The sequence below is a fragment of the Zophobas morio genome, unplaced genomic scaffold, assembly GCF_036711695.1.
Source record: "Zophobas morio isolate AGI-343-1 ecotype UQ-CSIRO unplaced genomic scaffold, CSIRO_AGI_Zmor_V1 ptg000012l, whole genome shotgun sequence".
Classification (NCBI taxonomy): Eukaryota; Metazoa; Arthropoda; class Insecta; order Coleoptera; family Tenebrionidae; genus Zophobas; species Zophobas morio.
Genome location: NW_026972117.1, coordinates 17,382,271 through 17,408,098, shown reverse-complemented (window position 1 = coordinate 17,408,098; position 25,828 = coordinate 17,382,271). Strand labels below are relative to the sequence as shown.

Here is a 25,828-nt window from a genome sequence, read left to right as displayed (position 1 = left end):
TAATAATAATGAAAAAACTTTATTATTAAGATTAATATAGAGTTTAAACACGTATCAGCCTCATCGATACAAACCAACAATAAAACATCAGATTCCTTTAAATTTATCCCAAAAATAAAACACCAGGGGCCGATTTATAGAAAATGAATTATATATTTAATACTTCATTAATTTAACAGAGGCTTAAAATGTAAAATATGAGCCCGTGAGAGTTAATCCGGCATTTTCCAGACACCCGGTATATAACATTTGGCAGCGATTAGTAAGTAGTTTTGAGAATCAGCGTTCATTAAATATCGACGCAGGTGATAGACGTATACATATACCATATACATACAGACAGAACGACAGACGACGGACAGACGGAAATGGGAGATGTTTCCCTTCATACTCTAGGCATGGACTCCATTACAATACTTCCTCAACTTACCTTCGGGGAGTAAAACTCCTTTTATAAACTCAATCTAGGGACATAATGTGTATATTTTATCTAAGGTCGAAACTATATTTTGTGATTTATATTAATTTAATTGTTTTGCTGAAATTTTTCAAATTTTGTTTGCTAAAGTCTTTTTAACATAACCTAAAACAACATAGAAAAGGGTTGATTGGCGGTCTTATTTATTTATTTATCTATATATATATTTTTTAATAACTTTTGTGATATCTTAAATTTGTATATTTTTATACAAAGGATAAAATCTAAATGATACTAGAATTTTCTAATACAGTAAAAGTGGGGAAATACGGACTTTCACATGTGGAAATCGAAAAAATATTCAAGCGTCCTAATTGATAACAATCTAATATAGAAAAATACAAAAATTGTTGAACAGATGGTTCCATAAAATCTCATAAAGAGCACCAAATCAAAAAAACAAATATACTAAGAAAAATAGCAAGTAAATAAAATAATAGAAATAACGAAATGAAAATATAGAGAAACTAACATAATAAGAAAATTATGGACATGAAATAGAAAAATAAGAAGCATATAGCAACTGGTAAAGAACAGGGAACAATTTTTACATCAAGAAAAAAGACGTAAAAGAAGAAGAGTTGTACCATCTTTCGTTACTATCTTCCTTAGAAACTACATAAACGATAAAATTAACCTGTTGGTGGTGTTATTTTTTTTTTAATTTTGAGTTAACCCCATTTTTCACAATAAAATCGTTAATAAATCTGAAATCTGTGCTTTCACATACACATTATTAATAATAGCATCTTTTTGCGAGAGAGTGGGATGTTCCTCGGTTTCGTAGCTGAACAGAATTTAAATCACCTTGAGCCATAAACAGTAAAATGATATTACCACATTACACTTTTATCTAGTTTAGCCCGTCAGTTTCCCCCCAGGTGTTGTAAGTTTTTCGCGAAATCAACTACTCGACTAAACTAACTTTGGAATGCAAATTTGCGCTCCACCTTCATGTCAGAACTTTAAATATTCATCCCATTTTCTCAAAAACAAACGACGTTCTAACAATCGACAAGTTTATTAAAACCGCCCGTGTCTTGCATATTTCATCGCGCCTTACCGTTAGCCTTAAGCCTGAGAAAAATGTGGACACATCATATATTATTCAGAGAGCAATTCCATATTTTCTGGGGTTTAGCTTAAATGGAAAAAGAGAAACTCGTATCCGGTTTTATTTCAGCCTCGTAAAGCTCGCGATAAATCAGGTCGCAACAATTACATAATCTTCCTTGTATGAGGCCCACTATAGCTATAGCACCGTGTAACGTGTCGTAAACTGACTGGTTGCTTCTGTAGACGTTGAACACGATTTCGTCAGAGAAGAATTCGACCATCGTTTTTCCGCTGCCGATCGATATTCTTTCGTACTTCATCAAGTGCAAAGGGGTCGATATCCGGAGTCCTTTTTAAGGATTCGAGGATTTTGAGGACGTTGGTGGTCCTTTAATAGCGCAACGCCATCGAAATTTTATGTCCTATTTAAAGTATATGTGTCCTCGTCGCCGTTAGTGTCTTTCCTATATAATATGTGTGGAATCGGTTTTTGTTTGTTCTGAGGTTAGGTTCTACGTTCATATTGAAGCACTGTGTACACTCGTCTTTCAGTATCAGTATTACATGTACGACGTCACCGTTTCGACTATTCTGGATAATATCATAGGAATAATTGACGTTTTGCACGTTAGATGATAGGTGAATGTATAGTCTGGCCCACATTATATAGTACGCTGGGCGGACTAGATATTTTTTCAAAAATAGGACTTAGGATTAATTACTAGAGCCGAAATTGGGGTAGTACTATGCTTTTAATTCTCAAAAATATGTGCTTTTGGTAGTAAGGTGTGGAGTATTGTAGATTTTTTGTGGCAGATGTATACATAAATAAGATTTTTGTGTCTAGGTGCTAGCACTATTTAATTAATTTTCCATTAAGGAGAACTCCACTTCTACAACCTTTATTCAAATCAAAGATTATCATTTACAACTGTAGTTTACAACGTGAAGAGATTACGAAATATACTACCAACAAAGTTTTACAACCAACAACTGAACCTTTTAGCACTCAGTTGAGCCTTAGTAAGTTCACTTTTGGTGCTCTAATAGACATTCATCAGAAAATTATGAATCTTTCAAGACAACATTTATATGAACAACTAAATGTTAGATGTCTTTGTTTAAATATAGAGTCGTAGTTTAGACGCACAATGTGCGTAAAATGTGCTACATAAGTGTAAAAGTCCGGTAGTACACGGTATCAGTCGGTTTTTCTACAAAAGAGTTATAAGCATAGTACCAGCGCTTTATCTAATATTACTATCAGTGTTTATAGTTCATAGTAACTGATGCATCAATTTACTAAATTCTGAAAATGATGAAAATAACAGTTTTTCAAAAATCAAAATGTCTATCGGTAATTTGGCTTCTAGGCATAGGGATATAGTCACTCCTGATTTTAAAATAAATTCTGAAATACTTAGTATATCATCAAACGTATATATAGGGTGGTGATAAGTAACTCAATAATGACAAAAATTTAAATTAAGTAGAGATTTCATTTTCTGTCGTTGTCATCACTTATCACCTCTTTAGATATGAAATTAAGAGTAAATCTGCCAGTGGCAATATCAAATTTTGAGATATCATGGAAAACATATTGAATCAAAATTGAAGTTGGTTGTAATAATATTTTATCGTAGGTTTAATTACTCAAATAAAAAAAAATACTCGTAGAATATACAATAATCTTGCAATATTGATTTGGAAGACTCAACTTTTTAGCTGCTATAGCTACAATAAAGATATTGGAGGTTGAAAGATTATCCAACGGTTTTATAAAGATAAGAATTTATACTGGAATTTTAGAATAAATATATAGATATATTAAGATATATGGAATCACTCCTGCTATACTTTATTAGTCTAGTTGTTAATTATAAGATATTTTATTTTAAATAAGAAAACAGATTGTAAAATTTTCTAAAGGTAAAAGGGTCCACCCCGTTTAAATACAAAACCATAAAATTAATTAATCAATGTTATGTGTTTGATAGACTTATCAGATCACTCTGTATAGTCTTCCAAATTTGTTGTTGTACTACATATACTATTTAAATGGGCCTATAGTCAGTTGTTGTAAATCTAGTTGTGTGCCAACGTATTATAAATTTTCCAATCAGTATTGGGACTACAGGGTGATCATTTTTAACTAAACACAAATCTATAATTCCTCTCTATAAAATAGGCTGTGCACAAAGCCATCAAGTATTCTGTGTTATAATTAAGACAAGGGCTATATCTACAATAGTTAGCCTACTTAGTACTAAACACTTTCACTTATCCTAAAACTAAATAACTAAAAATTATATGGGTTAACACCCTTTTATATGCACAATTTAAAAAATTGAATCACTCTGTATATAAAAAGTAACCCATATAATCCAGCATACATTTCTATGTACTGTATATAATATTTTTTGCTGTCATTCATGTCATCGGCTTCTAGATCAGTGTAAATAGTCGATGTGTCCAGTGTAGACAAAAACCACCGACCATACAGTGTGTTTTAGTAAAATTTGTTTCGGAGCCACCTTCACTACTGCCTGTATTTCGAACACAGTTTTCTACTGACTCACTGTACTGACTCATACAATAAACAAAACTTGAACCGAGCATATCTGTTTGCTTTTGACCTTTTGACACACTGTCACACGTTTAGTTTAAGTAAGTCACGTTGAACCGGAATCAACACGTAATGCTTTACAGACTCTAAACACAATCTCTGCCGAGAAGAACTCGACTATTGTGTTTCCGCTCCCTATTGATATGTTGACGTACTTCTTGAAAGCTCAAGAGGCCTCCTCTTCGTAAAGAGGGTAAGAAAGGGAGTTTAACGATCTTGTTCTCTAGATACATCGAGGGACGAGTCATTTTTCGCAGATACTCTTTTACACCGAAGTAAGTTTTTAAAAAGATCACGTTTTCGGGCACATTTTTCAACATAGTTGTACTATAAGATATTGTTGTTGTTCTTGATGTTCTTCATTGTAAAAATGTACTGTATAAAGTTACTGATGGTCAAATAAAGTTCTATTTAATATTTTGCTATTGTTATGATTTTTTACGCACAAACACAGGTTCAGGGTTTCGAACTTTATAGTGTATAATCTTCCTTGTCAGTTACCCACTATAGTCTAGCTTCTGTGTCGAGAAACGAATTTTACAACTATAGTTTCTGTTAGACTTTGAGCTCAATATCGACTGGAAAGAATTCGACTATCGTGTTTCCACTACCGCTCGACATTCTGTCGTACTTCATGAAGTGTCAAGAAGCGATGGATGACGATAACCAAATACGTGTCTAAATAATTGTTTTTAAATCCATAATATGTGTCCTTGCACCAAAGGTGTCCTTTAAACGAATGACTTTCCAACTTTTTTTCAGTAGAGATGTATCACCGTGTACACTATATTGACGTTTAGGTACAAACGTATTTTGCATGTTAGGACGATAGATTTTTGATGTGACCACACCCTAGACTTAAAAATTACGGATAAATCACGTATTAAATCAAAATAATAATACTGACTTGGTTTTCTACTAGTTTTTATATTTTTATAAAATACTCACGCTTTTCTAGTACAAAATTCACGTTAACTAAAACTTCAACATTCAGGTCAAACGTGAAATGAAAAAACTGACAAAATTTAACTAAAACAAGAAATTATAAAATGTTATTAGAATGTAATCTTCTATAGTCTGTATTATATTTGGTAAAGCTTCTAAGGCAGTATAAAATTATTAGTGCATGGCTACCAGTTAAATGCATTTTTAGTGTCTTTCGGTAATTAAATTTATAAAATAAACACTCCATTAGAAACATATTTTGCCAAACTTAGTGCCAACTTTAGAAACACAATATTGGATCTACAGGGTGGTTTTTAAAATAATTTTAACTTCCCCGTAATCAGTTACTTAAAACGAGGCTGTGCTTAAATAAGCCATTAAATATCCAGTGTTGTCTAAACAATAAATGCATATGTACCTTATCATAACGTATGTCTTTCAGCCGTGCAACAAGCGAGATCTGTTATTACCTAATTACGACACATGTCGCTTGCTCCATGGCTGCCCCCAATTCCAAATTTCTTTGATCGTATGTCATTTCAAATGCACGCATAGTTTTTGTCTTACACAAAAGACCAAAATTATTTGGGTACATCGAGACTACGCTTTCAAAATATACGATCTAATTGTTAATTTCTCATGTGAATTTAAGCTCATGGTTAGTCGTGGAAAACAAAAAGTTCGTTGTATGTCAATACGAGGAGTTTTGTTTTCTATGGTTATTAAAAAGTACCGTGACTGAAACGGAAATGCCAAGGAATTTGTCTGTACTAATTTTATTGATTGAATGTGTATATTAACGAAAAATGCAATAAAATATATTATAGCACAAAAAATTGTATTTTTTACATGGCACATTTAGGTTTTGAGCACTACTTTAGTTTCTTTTTTAGATTTATTTTCAGTTATATATTTTTACTTCCCGAGCGTAAGCTAAGGAAGTATAGTAATCGAGTCCATCTGACGAATGACCACTTTTATATTTTCTCGACGTTTCATGACCTCTACAATACGAAAAAAGTAGTCTCCCGTTTCCGTCTGTCTGTCTGCCTGTATCAATTTCGATTAGACACGTAATCTCCGAAACTTCTGTACCGTTTGTCGTCAAATTTTGTGTGCATTGTTAAAAATATCACGTAGATGTTAGTCCTGTTGTGGAAGACAAACTCATTCAAATCAAACAAATTTCTACGTGCCATTCTTTCGATGCATAAACATAAATAAACACTTGAGGTTCAGATTGCTATTATCTAGTGCTGAAGGACAACGGGTGTTATTTATGTTATTATATATTTGTTTTAAAGAGCTGGATTTGTTGGATTATACTTATAGCCTTCGACCAATTTTTTATTGATCAAATTAAGAACTTCATTTTAGATTTGCTTATACAGGTCACTCAAAAATATTAAGGAATCAGTCAATTTATTTTATTGAATAAATCAAGAATTGCAAAATAATAATAATGTGATGACGTCACTTCAAAATTGTACATAGTAAATGGGTTTTACATAATATAAAGTAACTATACATGTAGTTTATCACGCCGTGTTGAATTTTTACCGGAAACGTCCAGATTTTTGGAAAAATAAGTCAAAATTATTAAACAACATTTTGCAATTTAATTTTGAATCTGCAAAACCGAATGCGTTGAAATCTTGGAGATGTTTTAAAGTTATTGTATGCATGGTAAATTGTTAATCAAAATATACCTGTTTATTCCCCAAAAAATTAATGACGTCATTTCACAAATTTTGCCGAATAATTTCTACCCACAATGTGCAAAACGTGATGAGTTTCTACTTGAGGTTTATCATTGCATTCATATTTTTTAGATTTGCTTAAGCAGGTGCCTCAAAGAGGGTATGTCATTTGTCAAAATCCGTCTATCTTAGCAGTTACTAGCCCCGCTCACACACCCTGTTCTCATTCTAACGATTTTATCTCTCTTCAGTTGAGATCCCACCTTTCATTCGGAGTAGACGAAACGCATCACTGAAATGGAGGCGGGTGGGCGGGGTAAATTATATGTTCTTTTGTAACGTGGGAATGGGAACTAATAGAACGTAGGCTGTGCTATTTTTTTTTGTTATACCACTTATTTACTAAAACATTTATTGCTTATTTCTGAAGAAAAAAATGAGGAAACGGGTGGGTGGGCGGGGCTAACTTTAAGGCTTTCATACACCCGCCCTCTATTTTCTTAGAGGGTATGTAATTTGCCACAATCAGTCTTTTCTTAGTAAGTACTACACTGCACCAATCCAAGTTCATATACGTGTCATTACAAAAATGTTGATGAGGTCGTCACAAAATTGTGTGAAGTAAAAACTCAACTCGAAAATGCTGGTTATATTTCATTGTACTTTCGGTGCGAGGGAAGTTCTGTCGAAACAACTTTCGACCTATTTTTTACATTTATTTTCAATTATTTTTTTTATTGTCCTTAATTTCAACTTGTATTAATTTTAATTAATTTTGAAGCAATAAATTTTTACAGTTTCTCATATTCGATTTCCTTGAAGATATAACCTACTTTATTACTTTTACCAATAAATATAAACAGAGACATGTGGGAGCTATGAAAAGTAGGGTAACAGCGTCATTTCGACGTCTCGTAACTTATAGTTGATTTGATTAACTTGAAATATAGTGTACCACACAATGTAGCGTCTTGGCATTAAAAGCCACTGTTTAGTAATAGTATATCAAAGAACGAGTTTCATAGGGCAAATATTGAGGCACGAATCAAAGTTTATAGAACGAGCGGCGACGCCGCGAGTTATATAAAGGATGGGTGTCACAATGGCCTTATGAACGAGTTATTTATACTATTTTTTCTACCGCGCACGTTTTTTCGCAAAATGTAATTGAAATTACCACGAAATATTTGAGGTTCAAATTTTCACAACAACTGTAGTTCGAATCAATTCGAGTTTTTGAAAGTTAAAATTGATTAAAATGTCTTGTGAAGAAGTTAGTGAAGTCCTTACATATCCGAAAATACAGGAAATTTTAATTTGACATTTGCCACTGACATTAAATTACACCAGATCTATTAAAGAACGCCTTTCCACTATTAACGAACTGCTGTGACGTCACTTGCGTGCTTTAATAGCTCCATTAGAAAACCAAAAAAAACGTGCGCGGTAGAAAAAGTCAATTTAAGTTTTAGAAAATTATCGAAATTATTTTTTCTGAGTGAACTGTGAGTCTGAAATCACTGAAAATATTTTTCTTTGATTCTTCAGAAACGTGGTCAAACACTTGAACTAATAAGCAATAACCAATTGCAACTGGAAGTTTTAAAATCAAATACGGAATTATCCCCGCAGCACCAAAAATACTTGGATACTTATTTTTTATTTCATAGTAGATATTGTAAAATAGTGGGTCGACAAGAAAACAAAATGAAATCATCAAATATGACTTTATCTTTCATCGTCGTCATCAACAGTCAATACAAATACATAATTGTCTCTCCATTATGTTGGACGTCAAATGTTCATCACGCATTTTGTTCGACATGATCACAATTGTGTGGAAAAACCTTTCACGATATAATAAAAAGGACGAATTGGTAAAAACACCTAATTCGTTAAATTTGTATTAAGAAAGTTAGGCCTTCATATATCATCAGATCTTTACAGTAGCTTAATATCAGTACGCATTTAGTTAGTTCCAATTATAAACTTACAACTTTATAGGTTAGTTAGTAACTTGTTAACATTTACATTGCTACGCAGATTTTACTTTGTAGAGCTTTAACTGACAACAAATTTTCCACTTGGTAATAATCATTAACTCTTACCTTAATTATTATTGTTGTGTAAATTTTTCCTTTAATGTAAAATGTGCGTGATTAATACCAAGTCGTAGCAGCTACAGGATGACAACGTATAAAAACGCATGTGAAATTAGTTGCTATGCTGTTAATACAACTAATGCTAATTAACTATAAATTTTCCTCTGCTTTAAGTTTTCCAAAATATTTAATCCTGTAGAGTCACAACATTTAATTAACAACATAAACTGACGTTAGGTATACTTTACAGACTCTAAATTCAATCTCAGCTGAAAGAAACTCGACTATTGTTTTCCCACTTCCTATTGATATATTGGCATACTTCATGAAAAATAAGATGTCTCCTTCAGTGTAATTATTAGCTCAGGTAAGACCAAGATTGTAGAAAATGTGTGGATTTATTTAGTGTTACACGACAGATTCTTGTATTAAAACGTTTACTTAAGACACAATACTAATAAAGAGAGATTTGTATATTATAATTTGGACGTTTTATTAACCATTCTACCTTTAAATTTAGGATGGAGCATGCTAGGAGAAAGAAAAATAACACGGTAAGTACACACTTTAATATATTTACAAAAATGCACCTGTTCGACTGAGATTTTTTAATTAATTAAAAAATCATTTTTACTGTGCAATAAAATGATAAACGTTAATTTGTACTAAAATAAAATAAATCCCTAGAACACACTCCTAACACTAATCTTAAAATTACTCAACAAAAAAGACGGCCATTAAGCAGCCATTCGCCGTAACAGCGTGCTATTAATTTTCACTACAATATAAAATTTATTATGCTCCTAAAAACCAAAGCGTAAAACTCCATTGTTATGGTCCGCCATTTTTAAAACACACTAAATTTTTTACGGTAAACTCTGAAACCGGGATTATCCCATCGAATTAACTACTGAGAATAAACTGGAGCAGTGTGCATTTCAAGCCAGATTGTTTGTGCATGGCTGCTGTACGTAATTTAAGCAAAATCCTTTGTTGGCGACGTCGTTGGGTGCTTCGGTGCTGTCGGTATGAAACCACAGTCTGAAAGGCTTCACGGTACCTGTAATGAGCAAATGTTTGTGTTAGCACCTGAGTTATCATCTTTTACGTTAATTAGTGCAATGTGTTATTTAAGGGTTTTGTGTATGATGAAGGGTTTAGTGTAGACATGCACTTTGTGTAAAAACGAAAATCATGGGTTCCATGGTAACTGGAATTATTTCAGTATAAAGCGATTGATTTATGCTTTGATGTCAATAATGAAGTAGTTAATAACAGACGTTTATGACACGACGTGACATGGTATTTCCGGGTTGTTGTTATTGTTGTAATTGCTTCAGGTTCTAGGTTTCGGTACCACAAAAATTAATGGAGTTGTTTTAAATTAACCTATACATCATTCACGACGTTCGCTTCGGGTTTTGAATAATGGGAGTTTGACGTAATAATTACTATAGTTTAATTTAACTTTTAGCTTAATTAAAAAAGGTAATGTGGTTTATAATATGGGTAAATTTTAACTTGTGTTATTTTTTTAATAATCAGGTCACTGTACACTGCGAGGGCGCAATTTACTTATATTTTTCATGTTTATACATTGATCAATCTCAGTCGGCTACAGATTTTTTAGCTACCACACACTTCCTTTTTTCAATTCCTAGTTCTTGAAAATTATTGAAATTTTTACACTACATTTTTTCTCTTTTTGGTTCAATCTAATATCTCACAGTGAATATGGTAAGCCACTGCAAACTATCAGAACATTCCTCTTCTATTAGCCTTTTTATAATTTACTTTACATTTGGCGATTGATTCCTTCTTTATTTCTTCCTTTTTCCTTTTTTTCCTTTCTTGATCCTATGTTTTTCTACTTTTTGATATATGACTACCAAGTTGAGCACTGTATAGGTATATCAGCTGTCTTTTTTCCATTATTGCTATTTACCGGCTTACAGTTCAAAGATTGTCTAAACTTCTCAGTTTTGATTTTATCTTTGTATTTTCCGTTTTCCAATCTTGCATGTTCTCATTTTTTTGCCTTTTTTACAGCGTCATCAATCTATTCGTATTTTTTCTTACAAAGTTTTTATCGCCATTTTAAAATGCCTCTAGACGTTTGATCTCTTGATTTTTTACGCATCTTCTCTTCAGAGTCCTGCCTTTTCGTGTTCTTTCTGTTGATCTTTGTATCAACTGCCTAAGTCTTCGTTCCATTGTTCTTCCTAATTTTTTATTGTTATGCTATTGCTACGATTTTTTTTATTTTGTAGAGTATTCCACCAATTTTTCTATCCACTTTTCTCCAAAAATTTGATCATTCCTTCCTGGTGCTTAGCCCAATATTATTTTAAAGATGGCATTTTTTTATTCGTAGTCTGTAATTTGACGTCCTACTATTATTTTTCTATCATTTTCTTTAATTTTGCCAGTTTTAGTTAGTTTCTCGAAATGTGGCTTTCACCTATGTTATTTCGTGTTCATCTTATTTCCCTTGTGTTTAATATTTTGATATTTTTTAATGTGTTCTGCTTTTTTTTTAATTTACTTCCCAATTATTACTTTGGATTTTTGTCTGATTTTTTTTATATTGAATTGATTGTATTGTTTTTCTTCTGAATCAATACTTTCATGTTTTCTCCACGTTTCATGACCCCGAGAATACGAAAAATTACGTCTCCCGTTTCCGGCTATCTGTCTGTCTGTCTGTCTGTCTGTCGATTTTTATTAGGCAAATGATCTATGAAATTAATATTAATCATTGTGAATAACTAGTAATGAAAAAAATCATTTGAAATACCGGGTGTGTTGTTTAGAAAGATAAAAATTTGAATTTTGAAATGGTACACTAATATAAACACGGTGTAGAATCAGTGTAGTTTTAGTTTTGTTGTACCTTTAGATTTTCCTGAAATGACAGCAACATTAATTCCAAATGAAGTAGGGCGTGTTTACTAAGTGTTGCAGTATTTTTAACAGTCAACAACTTCGTCAGACGTAAGTATCCTTTCACCAGAATACTATTAAATCATTGTTACCACTGAATCTGCTTTTTGGAAATTCAGTGCAATTTTACGCAAAGTTCTTGTTCTGAGGATACATCTTTCACATTAACCGTTCCAAAACACCAAGAGATTATTTTCTAAATTTTTTGAAATTGCGATATTTCACTGGCCTATTGTGGAAAAACGGTTGGAATTATTTAAGAAAATGTATTTAAGTAGTGAAGTTTCGAAATGGTAGAAATTTCCATAAGGAAAAATTTCACTTTTGAAAAAGTTGTCTAAAATCCTCAAAAATTCTGGGATGTAGATGTCGACGTACTGAATCCAAAAATAGAACGCGTTTATTGTCACGCAGCAATATTTTCGAAATATTCGGTATGAAAATCAGATTTTTAAAAAATTCTAAATATTGCCACATTTCAATTAAACATTATGGAAAAACGGTTCGGATTATGGAAGAAACAAGGCTAGAAATGACTTCTAGAGTACGAAATCTACAAAAAATGCCTTTAGTTAGGTTTCTAAAATGGTCAAAAATGGGTCGAAATTTGCACGGGGTGCGGTATTGGAACATTGCGCTTTTGAAAAAGTTGTTTAAAAATCCTGAAAATTTTTTGATACAAATTTCGACGTGCTCATTCCAAAATATAGCGCGTTTATGGTTACGGAGCAGTATTTTCTAAATATCCGGTTGGAAATTCTAATTTTTTTAAATTCTAAAAATTGGGATATTTCAATGAGGCACTTTGGGAAAACTGTTGCAGTTATCGGAGAAACGAGGCATGAAGTGACTTCTCGAGCCTGAAATATACAAGAAAATGTATTTATTTAAGTTTGGAAAATGGCCAACAAATTTGCATAAGGGTGTGGTACTGGAAAATTTTACTTCTGAAAAAGTCGTCCAAAAATCTTCAAAAAGTTCTGGGATATATATCCAAAAATATACCAAGTTTATGGTGACGGCGCAATATTTTAGAAATATTCGGTTAGAAAGTCATTTTTTTTTAAATTCTAAAAATTACGATATTTTAATTTCAGGAAAAACTGTTCGAATTATCGAAGAAACGAGGCAGGAAGTGACTTCTCGAGCCCGAAATTTACAAGAAAATTTATTTAGTTAATTTGGAAAATGGTCAAAAATTGGTCGAAATTTGCATTAAAGGCGTGGTTTGGAAATTTAGTTGTCCAAAAATCCTCAAAAAAATTTGGGATATACATCTCGACGAAGCAATATTTTAGAAATATTCGCATATTCGCTTGGAAAGTATTTTTTTTTTAATTCTAAAAATTGCGATATTTCAATTTTAGGTAAAACAGTTCGAATTATCGAAGAAAGGAGACCGGAAGTGACATAAAAGAGGTCGAAATTTGCCCGGGGGGGGGGGGGGGGTATTAGAATATTTCACTATTGAAAAATTTACTTAAAAATCCTCAATTTATGGTGACACAGCAATATTTTCACAATATTTAATTTGAAAGTCAAACGTGCAAAAATTAGTAGGTTTGAAATATTTGAAATAAAAACCCTTTGACACATTTAATTTACAGATGTTATCTCTAGAAAAACAACTCTAAAACCATATTAGTTTTGTACCGTTCTTTTAGTGTTAATTTACCAACCAAATTTCTTGCTTCTATTTTTTAAAATAATTGAGACATTAGAGCCCAATAGATACCCTAAGATCATACTATTTTTTTTAACATTAAGCCAAATGAGTCGAAAACAACCTGCGTGTTAATCATTCTAAATTCCTGACTTCTATCTCTTCAAATAATTAAAAAATTATAGTAAAATATATAAACAAAGACAACCCGTAGGTAATAAAGAAATTCGTTTTTTCTGTTTCTCCATATTTTAAAACCAGTGCTTTTTAATAAGTTAATAATGAAACTTTTAGGCGGATTTCATGCTTTTGTTCAGCTTTTTTTTTCATTTCTAATTTTCAAGCCAAAGCTGTAGACTTTTATATATATGTTATTGTACTGTTTTTTGAGTAGCATTAATTTAAATTACTTTCGACTGTACAGAGTGAGTTTTTTTTTTTAAAAGAACACAATTTGTTTTTTTTTTTTTAATAGAATAGCCTATATATTTTTACATTATGTTATTAGGTTTTTCCCAGACTTTATAACTGTAGTTTATTTTTGACATTTTATTGCGAAGTGCCACGTCATTCCAATTTTTTTAATGTTTCTAACAAAGCAAGAGTTAACAAAAAAATCGCAATAACATTATGTTCAAGACTTGTTGTTGTAATAATTTGTAGAGGATAAAACAGAGGTACACTCTTTATTATGAATTAAATAAAATTCTAAAACACAGTGTTTACGAAAAATTAATTTAAAATATAGAAAATAGTTAACAAAAAAAAGAACATTAAAATGCACTAATACAATATCAGTTGTTCTATTTGAGAAATCTAATGTATCGATATTTATTCCCGCACAAAACATTGTAACCCAGATTTAAAAGATAACTCTTTTGCGATTTTGTTGTGACCCCTTTTATTGCCGAAACATTTCAAGAAAACTGTAATTAACTTGATGACGTCGTATCGAAATTCCGAAAATAAACTATATAAAATTATAAAACCAACATACATAGAGATATTCCATGTGAAAAAACTTTGTTGTGTGTTACGCCTTAAAAACAAAAGATCTTGTATAGTTGAAAATAATTTTGGTATATGGTCCTCAAAGAACTGCAGAACTTTAGCCTCGAGCTCTTTTTTTCTGTTTCTAATAATTAATGATATATCGAGGAACGGCTGCTTACTGAGTCATCCTGTATATTGTTTTTTCACTGTATGCAGTTGGTACGAGCATTTCCACTTTATAATCACCAACTATTCAATTTTTCCTTATTTTAGCTTAAACGACGCTTTTTTTCAAGCTTCTCAGCAGAAAGTTGAACAGAATAGAATTTTAGGTTACAGGTGATAAATGTACTAATTGTGACATGGACAATGTAAGACTAATCATAATGTGCTTTATTGTCAAAATTTTGGAAATTTTGATAAGTAATTATATTATTTATCAATTGATGTGTATTTTTTACACATCTTCTGTATACAATTCAAAAAGATTAGGCCCGATGTACATCGCTATTAGATGCATTTACTTTTTTTTATATTAGGACTTACAATGGAACACTAATCGTAATGTTATTACGAAATTTTTTTAAGTCATCGTGTATATGTAAAATAGAAACAAATTCAAGCATTTCTTCATCCTACTAGACTATATTTTTTTTTGTATGAAAAATTACACTAATTTCACTAAGCTTTTTTAGGATAATCAATAAACAAATGTGTTATCAGACAGTTTAGTAAGCATTGTGGAAAACTAAACGCAGAATGTAGTTAATGTAAAAACAATACCATAACATCAACTATCCATTACGGCTCGTCTGATTTAAAATACTAAATAGGAATAAGTGGTAGTTGTTATACCTCTAACACTTAACCTATTCTGCGAAATATGTTAAAAAATAGAGCTTTTGATGTAAAAATGTGATACTAAAACAATTTAGTAGTATTTTACACCACTATTACTATTATAATCTGAGTGTTCTAATTCTGAACAAGTTATATAACCGTTGGTAATAAAAAATGCAGTTTGTACAGAAAATTACATACAAAAATTTCCCGTTCTGATAATTTATTTTTATCTATACAATATTTCTAACGCTAATCTTTTATAGTACTGAACTAAATTTGTCCCACATTGCATATCGATTTTGTAATAATTATCTTTAAACAAAATATGAAACATCTAGTACATACTGTGGATAATAACACACTTTGTGTATTTATCTTGTTGTTTTTTTGGAAATGATTTTTTGTTGAGCTGTGTAATAGTATTATCACAACAATAGAATTAAATTAACTGATTTCTAGCTACCTAATTTAAGTTAAAAGTAAAAATAATAACATATGAATTGGCATGATTTATTCGAAGCCAGCTGGATTTCGCACTAGAGGGTCTTTTATTCATATGTGCGCTGTCATGTTCAGTGAACTTCAACCTTATACAAATGTCGCTCAAATAAATTTTAAGTAAAAGCATTAACGTAGCTGCGGAATTATTTACTGCGATCCAGACTTTGTCAACAAGAACAACCACGTAGGCACAAGTTAAATTTACATCTTTAGACTCTAAGACAGTATAAAAACAAATATTGTGATAAAAGGAAAATAAATTTAAGCACGTTTTCTTAATAAACTAGTAACCGAGACTTAATGAATACAGAATGAACTAAGAGAATTATTTATAGCATATGTGGAGTAAAACAAGCATTGGCAATTGATTGCTAGATAAACTAATTACAAATCAAACGGAGTCTAGAATAGTCGGCACCTAAAAACACCTTTACTTAAGTGCTTGAAATTTTCCTGTAACGCTTTTTTGCTTATAAACAACGCTGAGAATTAATTTGTTTCCTGCTAAAGTAACAGCGAACGGATATGTATAAATAGATTTAATAAAATCTAATAGGGTTTTACCGCTTCCAACGCTCTTAACATATTAAAATTTTATAATAAAATTAAGCCGATGTTTTGTTTTACACCAAAGGTAGGTATTAAAGGCTATTTAACATTTTTACGCTTCGTAAAAATATTCAAACCGTGTTAACAACTTTTCAGGCGGGATTTATACCAATTTTTTATCCCGGCGCATCCACCATTTTCAACACATATTAAACGATCATTAAAAGGAAACACTTCATATTTTAGAAACTTTCAAGTGGTTATAGCACGAAAAAAAGTTAATTCAAGGGGTTGATGTTTAATTTCATAATTTAAACTTGCATTAGATTTCCTTTTATACGTACGAGTATAATTTTCGTGATTTAAAGAATTTAATGAATTATAAGCGAGCGAAGCGAGCTGTCCTATACTGAATTTCAAAACGAAACACTCTCTCCTCTCCTATGTTTTAGCAAGTGTTTAATAAAAAACCCGGGTCAGAATCGATGCAGGTTTTTTAAAATTAAGATTTTCTAATAATAATAATAAATCGAAACATATTTCTAAACTTACTTCTGACCGTCGTTGGTTGTAGCGTGACGTCAGCGCTTAAAACTCCTCCACAGATCCTGTCTACGTTGGCAGAAGGTCCTGTGATGGATCTGCCCACATTCGTGGCCATCGGTATAATGAGGTAGTCCGCCTGGCAGAAATTCGACGACCCTGTGCTACCCACCATCGCTTGAACGGCGTTGTTCGAATTGCCGGAAAGGGTGAACGACTGACTTCGGTTGTGGGCTGGAAAAATTGGCAATAAGGCAAACTGTCTTTTTATTGAGTTCATATAATTTTTGTTTCGAAGAAAACGCGAAATAAGTTAAATTAAGTCATTACAAGAGCAGGCTTTCAAGATAAGCACGGGAAACTTAATATAGAATAACGACTCTGCGTAAATTGAATTTATTATAACACTTTATTTTATTCTCTGTATTTTGTTAGCGAGGGAGGTCTTTGTGGCAGTATGTTTGTTTTCACTAAAGCGAAAACGCTTTAAATGTCACTGAACTTTTGAACGATCGATTTTGATGTGTGGTTTCGTAGTTTAGACATAGATCAATTGCTTCAATTAATGTAAAAGTATGAGTAAAGTGAACAGACACGGTCAGGTCATTACTCACGTAAGATTTACGTTTCATTTATGTACATTTTCTACATTCGGATGTAATGATTTTCCGGCTTTCAAACTAGAAGCCTGTTTTAACTAACTACTGAACCATTAAAGTTACTAAATTAAATTTCTTTCACAATTTACCACTTTATTGATTTTTAGAAACCTGTTGTAAGAAATATGTACATTGGGCGTGGGCTAAGCAATTTTCGTTACACTTGTTTACTTTTACATGTTTCCCATTTAAACTAAAAAGGCTGTTTTATTAGGGTTTTTGTTATGATAAGGTCCATATTGTTAAAGCTTGGTAAAAAGTGAAGTTTTAGCTTTATCGAGCAACCTCACTGACTTATTGATTCTGTCTTTAAACCTCTCATGCTTCTTGCAAAATAATCTCTTTTTCTCAAACGTAAGTGGATAAAAAATATGCTGAATGGTAACAAAGTAATGCATAAAATTTAGAAAATCTTTTGACGCAGGTGTAATAAGGATAAGATCAAAGAGCTGTGGAACGCAATTATACTTATACTTCGGCTCACTTTCTGCTGCCCAAATTATTCGATTTTTGCTTATTATTGGGAATACTAGTAGTCTCCAACCTTCAACATCTAGGCCAGGGCCGATAATAATTTTTGAGAACAAAAAAATTTAGAACAGGATGATATCCATTGGAAAAGGAAGAAAATACAACAAAAATAAAAGGAAAAATAATTTACGGGCGATCTGAGGTCGGGAAGGGGAAGAGGGTGAGCTTTTAAGAGTAGACAACGGTTTATGACGATTTCCGGCAAAACTACAAGTCCTATCGCAAAAAGTTAAATAGCAAAGTAATAAAAAGATCTACAACTTTTGTATTTATATAACCTCAAAATTTGTGCGCAAAATGCAAATAACCGAGTTTTTGGTTTTTTATTTTTACCTCCCACAAAAAAGTTTTTTTTTGCACGACTTTTGGTGAAAAGTTACCTATTTGTGTCCCAAACTCACTGTAATTTTTTTGATTCAAAATATTTATTTTTTTCCCTTATTTTGATTTAATATCGAAAAAGCACCGTAATTTTCAATCGAAAATGTTGGTATATTTCGATTTGCAATTTTTTAATTTATCAATGTATCATGGAATCTTACGTTTTTCGAGTAGGTAATTAACATTTTAATAAATAGCTCCAAATTTTACATAATAATTAAAAAACAAATTTTTGAATTCGAGTTTTTTCGGTTTTTTGCATTTCCTGTGAAAATTTGCCATAGTAATGTATAATTTCTTTTACACCATCAGAAAGTAGAGATTTCAGCGAACAAAAAGCATACTGATTTTTTTAAAAAAGTAAATATTTTGACATGAGAATTTTCGATTGAAAATTAGGGTAATTTTTCGATATTAAATCAAAATAAGGGAAAAAAAAATATATATATTTAGAATCAAAAAAATTACAGTGAGTTTGGGACATAAATAGGTAAGTTTTCACCAAATTTCGCGAATTTTTTTTTTTTTGTGGGAGATGAAAATAAAAAACCAAAAACTCGGTTATTTGCATTTTTCGCATAAATTTTGAGGTTATATAAAGAAAGTGTAAATACAAAAGTTGTAGATCTTTTTGTTACCTACAACTTTGCTATTTAACTTTTTGCGATAGGATTTGTAGTTTTGCCGGAAATCGTCATAAACCGTTTTCTACTCTTAAAAGCTCACCCTCTTCCCCTTTCCGACTTCAGGTCGCCCGTAAATTATTTTTCCTTTTATTTTTGTTATATTTTCTTCCTTTTCTAATGGGTATCATCCTGTTCTAATTTTTTTTCACTTTTTACCATTTTCGAAGGCTTCGGCACTGGCCTAAATATTATACATACGTATCCATTCATATTTTGTTGTTGTTTAAGATTATTTCTGATTAATGCTGCAATGACAACATACGTAACGGTTATTAAAAAATATGGTAAATATTTTACAAGAAAGAATAATGGTTTCCGAATTCGAAGGAAAAAATTGTTATATTACCTGTATAGAGAAATTACCACACTGCCATTGTTTTTGACGTACTACTTCGCGCGGTGTTGTGAGTTTCAGCACGCATTAAAAATGGATAGGTAGAATTTCGTTTGTGATTCCACGAAAAGGCCAATTGTTTAAACAAAATGAATCACATTAGACGCCACAGTCAAAATACGTGGCACTGACTCGTTTTTTATAACAATGATATTCTTCATGTTTTTGTTTAAGTTATCACATTGTCTTAAACGTTTACTTATTTTGAAACAGGATCTTGAAAATTACCTTGAGTTAAATTAATATCATCATGGACTAGAAACGGAACCATGATGAAATCCAAACTATTTTCTCACAACTTGAATTTGAACATTTATTCTTGTCTTATTTTTGCGTATGAAAAATGCTGAACACGCTTTCACTATCTCGGTAAAAGAGTGAGTATTCCCCATGAAAGCAACGTGATCTAACACAGCAACAGCAACAGCTCCATCTTTGACGACCCTAGCGGGATTATGTTTTCTGTTCTTAACACAGCCAGTTTTCATAAATTTGTTCATTAAGTCCATCACGTATTTGTACGCCACATTTTCCCCAGATGATTGTTATTAAAAATACAAGCAGTGGCGCTGGCATTTTATCCACGTTTTTAGTATCAGGTCATTCTGGCAGGATGTAGATTTTTTTTAACTTAAATTAAAGACTCAAAATGTCAACGTAATGCTTTTCTAAATTTATACTGTCTGTCGAACGTAAAATATCGAGGAAAAACACCAAATTCTAACATATACAAATTTCCTCCCGTAAAAAGACCTCAAGGGAAATTTTACACTTCACTCACTTTACCTACCAACTCTCGCATATTGAAAAATTCTCAATATTATTTAACTAAAATGTATTAGGAAACTTCTGCCAATGGAGCGATATTACTTTTCAAAGAGTTAGAAAATAGAAGTAGTACATTTTGTAACCAAAAATCCTTTTCGAAGAAGTTTGACGTATTCACATTCTCAACACGTATTACATTTAGCTCACTACAAAATAGTTTGTTTTGTTGGTTTCTAAATTAAAAAACCCCTTTCCCTCGTGTTGCGAAAACTGAAGCAATTGGCAACAGTTACTCAGCAAACTTGGAATAACTGTTAAAGTTCAAACTGCACGTAAAGAACATTCAAAGTACTTGTTTCAAACTCTGACGAAATTATTTGTAGCGAGTGGAGAGGGATAAATACACGAAAATTCATAGTTGAATTCTCAGATCTATACGAATTGTTATTTAGTAATACTGGCAGTGATTTATACCTTTCGTCCCTTCTATAGGGTTGCCCTTCGTAATTTCCGATTGAAAAGCGGTGTTGGTAGTTTTAATGAGTAAACAAGATACACCGTAGTAATTAAATAAGTAGTGTCACAACTTGTAATGCATTACGTGATAAGTAAAGAGCGGATTATAGGGCAAATGTGTATATATTATTTAATAAAATCTACCTGGATCGTCGCACTGCGTATACTGCACCCCACAGAAATTCCTCTCATTCCGAATGCATATACTATAGTCCTGATTTGACAGCTGTAACCCTGTAGTCGGATCATAATTGAACGACCGGATCTGACCCGCAACTCCTGTGAAGTACTGCAAACAACCCTCTTCAGCTAAAAGGCAAATCGAGTCAGTTATTGTGGTGCGGTGAATGCTGCGCATACCTCGGTAAATCGAACTGCAAGGTATTTGTGAAATTCTGATCTTCCAATTTCTCGGGAACATGGGGCCGCTGGTTACCACCGACAGCGTCACGGGGTTGGACGTGCCAGTTCCTGCATCCACGTACACTGAAAGCGTGGAGATATAAATGTGAAAATTAAAGAAAAGCGCTTTTACGGTGGTTGCCAGTGTTGGTGCCGCAGATGGGCGGCACGGGATTGCCACCGGACACTATGAACTGGTCGTTGTTGCAAATGTTGTTGGTGGTTTCGGGACCCATTAGGATGAACTGGTCGAAGTCTAGCCTGCGAAACGAAATCTATATAAGTGGTGTGTAGGGAAGAATCAGTTAGTTCAGGTTTGTGGCCGCTGTGCTATAAAAGAATTGTTGGGAATCAATATAACAACATTTTTAACAGTAGAGTTTAACATACTATAATACTGTTGGAACATTACTAAAATGTTCAATTTGAAAAAAATGGTTATTTCGTAATTATGTTCTAGAATTTTTAATAAGCACTTTGTACAGTGAGGCTCAGTTTTATCGTTACTAGAACAATGAAGATATCTTTGTTTTTCATTCTACAAAAAATATTGATCCATGAGCGTAGCGAGTAAACTAAATTTTCAGTACCTACGAGTAGAAATAAAAAAATAATTTTCGAGACACAATGTCTCCTATTAAGTCAAGAAAAAAATATTTAAAAAGTCATGAACAATTTAATCAGTGGAGAGTCAAAAAACCGTGAACGAAGTTAGTGAGAATGCTTTGTTGGCATTCTTTTTAGAAAAGGTAAGAATGTCATACATTTTTAAAGCAGATTTTGTGAAAGAAAATTTTCAGTGATCTGACGCAAAACGAAGTTACCGAACATGAGCATCTCATTCAGTATTCCCCAGTTTTCTTCCAGTATGAGTGTCAACACATCGGAGAATCATTTTCTCTCCACGGTTGCTCCACTTTTCATAATTTAACAAAATGTACAGTTAACATTTAGCAAAATAAATCGATTGCATAATTATGTAGAATGTCTATGAGTGAACGTCAGAGTCCGGATGAAATTGCGCCATTTCACCCAATCTGCAGCTTCACGGGGCGGGGAAAAGTGCGTCGCTCAGGGCTGGCTTGTCGTCACGGGTGGAGCGAAATTGCGGCTCTATGTATGATCCGCTCGTCATAGAAGGAAGTGCTTCACTCGGCATAATCGTGGCAGTGACAGTAAGTACGATTCGTAAGCTCTCTTAATCGTCTCGTCTCCGGTGGAATGGAATTGTGGCTCTCTATTAATAATAACCCTATCCGACATGATTTTCATGAGTGAATTGAAATTCGTTACCCTATTTTTTCTTTTATTATATATATATATATAATATATATAACTTTAATAGCTATTCCCATGCTTATCTATGACTTGTAAAACCGGCCCTTAACCCTCTCAATTCTCTCATCTCGACTAGAGTGGAATTACGGCTCTTTATGTGATCCGCTCGTCGTAGAAGGTGGGGAGTGAGAATTACGTAAACCCTACCAAGCACAATCTTAAGACGAGGGAGGAGCCTCATTTCACGCCACAGTACAACATAATAATAGCAATGTCATTTTGCAAAATTCACATTTAATAGTGCCAAGAGGTAAAGAAATAACTGTTTATTTTTAGCCTAAAGAGACTAAAAAAGGCACCGTATACAGCTCAAGTACTTAAATGTTTCCATTTGTTCAAAGTTTGCATTTCGTTCTGAGTTCTCTCATTCTAGTCATCTTCATTTTTTCTTGGTCTATTTTTTAACCTATTTTTCCCTCTTGTTGCATCCAGCATCTTTTGCATTATTAATTCATGTTCTACTATCAACACTATAACGTCTGTCTACGCCATGATTTGCCTGTCCTTCCTTCTAATTTTTTCTTTGTTAATCTTTAGTAATACCTAGTGTTGCATTAGGTTAAACAGTGCACATGATAACGAATCTCCATGTGTAACTCCTCTGTTGATGTCAAACTCTTCTGTTTTTCCTTTCTGTGTTTTAACTGTTTATATTTATTCTTCTTCATCGTTAGTCTTCTGTATTAGCAGTTTCTTCGTTTTTTTTTTTTACTTCGTAGATATAGTTTTCTTTGAACAACACAATTATTATTTAAGAACATGTTCATTTGGTAATGTCTTGGAGAAAAAGAGGATAGCAATTAAGTCGCATCCCCGGCTCGCGACGAATAAAAAGAAAATCATCACAATAGAGGTTGGGTGGGTGGGCGGGGCATATATTTTGCATTTTTTTTTAAATACACGTAGTCTTTTTTCACAACAAGAGGGCTTAATCTTTCGCTTTCTTTTTTATTTCATACATATAGTTTTCTTTGAACAATACGATTATTTAAGAACATGTTTCATATGATAATGTCTTGGAGAAAAAAGAGGATTGCAATTAAGCCGCCCCCCGGCTCACGACGAATAAAAAGAAAATCATCACAATAGAGGTTGGGTGGGTGGGCGGGGCTTATATTTTGCATTTTTTTCTTAATAGGCGTAGTCTTTTTTTCACGACAAGAGGGTTTAATCTTTGTTTTTTTTTTACTTCATACATACAGTTTTCCTTGAACAACACAATTATTATTTAAGAAAATGTTTTATATGGTAATGTCTTGGAGAGAAAAGAGGATTGCAATTAAGCCGCATCCTCGGCTCGCGACGAATAAAAAGAAAATCATCACAATTGAGATAGGGTGGGTGGGCGGGGCTCATATTTTGCATTTTTTTTTTTTCTTAATACACGTAGTCTTTTTTCACACCAAGAGGGCTTAATCTTTCGCTTTCTTTTTTATTTCATATATATAGTTTTCTTTGAACAACTCGACTATTTAAGAACATGTTTCATATGGTAATGTCTTGGAGAAAAAAAAGGATTGCAATTAAGCGCATCCCCGGCTCGCGATGAATAAAAAAAATTATCACAATTGAGATAGGGTGGGTGAGCGGGGCTTATATTTTTCTTTTTTTTTTTCTTAATACAAGTAGTTTTTTTTTTCACAACAATTGGGCTTAATCTTTGTCAAAAAATATTTGCTTATCCCCTCCAAAAACTTGATGACGTCAGCTCAAAAGTTTGTGGAATAAATCATATCTAAAATGTACAAAATATGATGAGTCTGTACTTGTGATCTATCACTCCATTCATATTTTTTGGATTTGCATATGCAGGGTGACTCAAAAAAATTAATGAATGCGTAAATATATTTTATTGATTTAATCAGGAACTACAAAACCGAATGCTCTGAAATCTTGCAGATGTTTTAAGGCTATAAAGAGCATCATAAATCTTTAGTCAAAAAATATTTGCTTATCCCCTCCAAAAACTTGATGACGTCAGCTCAAAAGTTTGTGGAATAAATCATATCTAAAATGTACAAAATATGATGAGTCTGTACTTGTGATCTAGCACTCCATTCATATTTTTTGGATTTGCATATACAGGGTGACTCAAAAAAATTAATGAATGCGTAAATATATTTTATTGATTTAATCAGGAACTACAAAACCGAATGCTCTGAAATCTTGCAGATGTTTTAAGGTCATAAAGAGCATAATAAATGTTTAGTCAAAATATATTTGCTTATCCCCTCCAAAAACTTGATGACGTCAGCTCGAAAGTTTGCCGAATAAATCATATCTAAAATGTACAAAATATGATGAGCCTGTACATGTCATTTATCACTCCATTCATATTTTTTGGATTTGCTTATCAGAGTGACTCAAAAAAATTAATGAATGCGTAAATATATTTTATTGATTTAATCAGGAACTACAAAACGGAATGCTCTGACATCTTGCAGATGCTTTAAGGTTATAAAGAGCATAATAAATGTTTAGTCAAAATATATTTGCTTATCCCCTCCAAAAACTTGATGACGTCAGCTCGAAAATTTGCCGAATAAATCATATCTAAAATGTACAAAATATGATCAGTCTGTACTTGTGATCTATCACTCCATTCATATTTTTTGGATTTGCATATACAGGGTGATTCAAGAAAATAAATGAAAGCGTAAATTTATTTTACTGATTTACTCAGGAACTACAAAACCGAATGCTTCGAAATCTTGAAGATATTTTTAAATTATCATAAGCATGGTAAATTTTTGATCAAAACGTATTTGGTCGTCCCCCCTAAAAAATTTATGATGTCACCACAAAATTTTGCTGAATAAATCCTATCTAAAATGTACAAAATATGGTGAGTCTCTTCTTGTGATTTATCATTCCATTCAAATTTTTTCGATTTGCATATACAGTGACTCAAAAAAATTAATGAATGCGTAAATTTATTTTATTGATTTAATCAGGAACTACAAAACCGAATGCTTTGAAATCTTGCAGATGTTGTAAGGTTATAAAGAGCATAATAAATTTTTAGTCAAAATATATTTGGTTATCTTCTACAAAAAACTGATGACGTCAGCTCAAAAGTTTGCCGAATAAATCGTATCTAAAATGCACAAAATATGATGAGTCTGTACTTGTGATTTATCATTCCATTCATATTTTTGGATTTGCATATGCAGGGTGACTCAAAAAAATTAATGAAGGCGTGAATTTATTT

The 25,828-nt window shown here is 32.2% G+C and overlaps 2 protein-coding genes across 8 annotated transcripts in view; one reads left to right on the top strand and one right to left on the bottom strand.

Moving 5' to 3' along the window:
- LOC135127922 (uncharacterized protein) overlaps window positions 1-9,389 on the top strand; it is a 187,137-nt gene extending 177,748 nt beyond the window's left edge. For 5 of the 7 annotated variants that reach the window (XM_064054619.1, XM_064054622.1, XM_064054623.1 and 2 more), the window contains one exon: window positions 1,778-4,237. In XM_064054619.1, the coding sequence (XP_063910689.1) occupies window positions 1,778-1,891 (114 nt within the window). In that variant the 3' untranslated portion in view covers window positions 1,892-4,237. The other 2 variants (XM_064054620.1, XM_064054621.1) reach the window with 2 other exon arrangements.
- Window positions 9,390-9,594: 205 nt separating this feature from the next.
- LOC135128394 (uncharacterized) overlaps window positions 9,595-25,828 on the bottom strand; it is a 37,690-nt gene continuing 21,456 nt past the window's right edge. The window contains exons 4-8 of the mRNA XM_064055305.1: window positions 21,413-21,540; window positions 21,238-21,363; window positions 21,022-21,186; window positions 16,952-17,176; window positions 9,595-9,967 (exon numbers count right to left, since the gene is read on the bottom strand). Of these exons, the coding sequence (XP_063911375.1) occupies window positions 9,846-9,967; window positions 16,952-17,176; window positions 21,022-21,186; window positions 21,238-21,363; window positions 21,413-21,540 (766 nt within the window). The 3' untranslated portion in view covers window positions 9,595-9,845. The remainder of the gene's footprint in view (window positions 9,968-16,951; window positions 17,177-21,021; window positions 21,187-21,237; window positions 21,364-21,412; window positions 21,541-25,828) is intronic.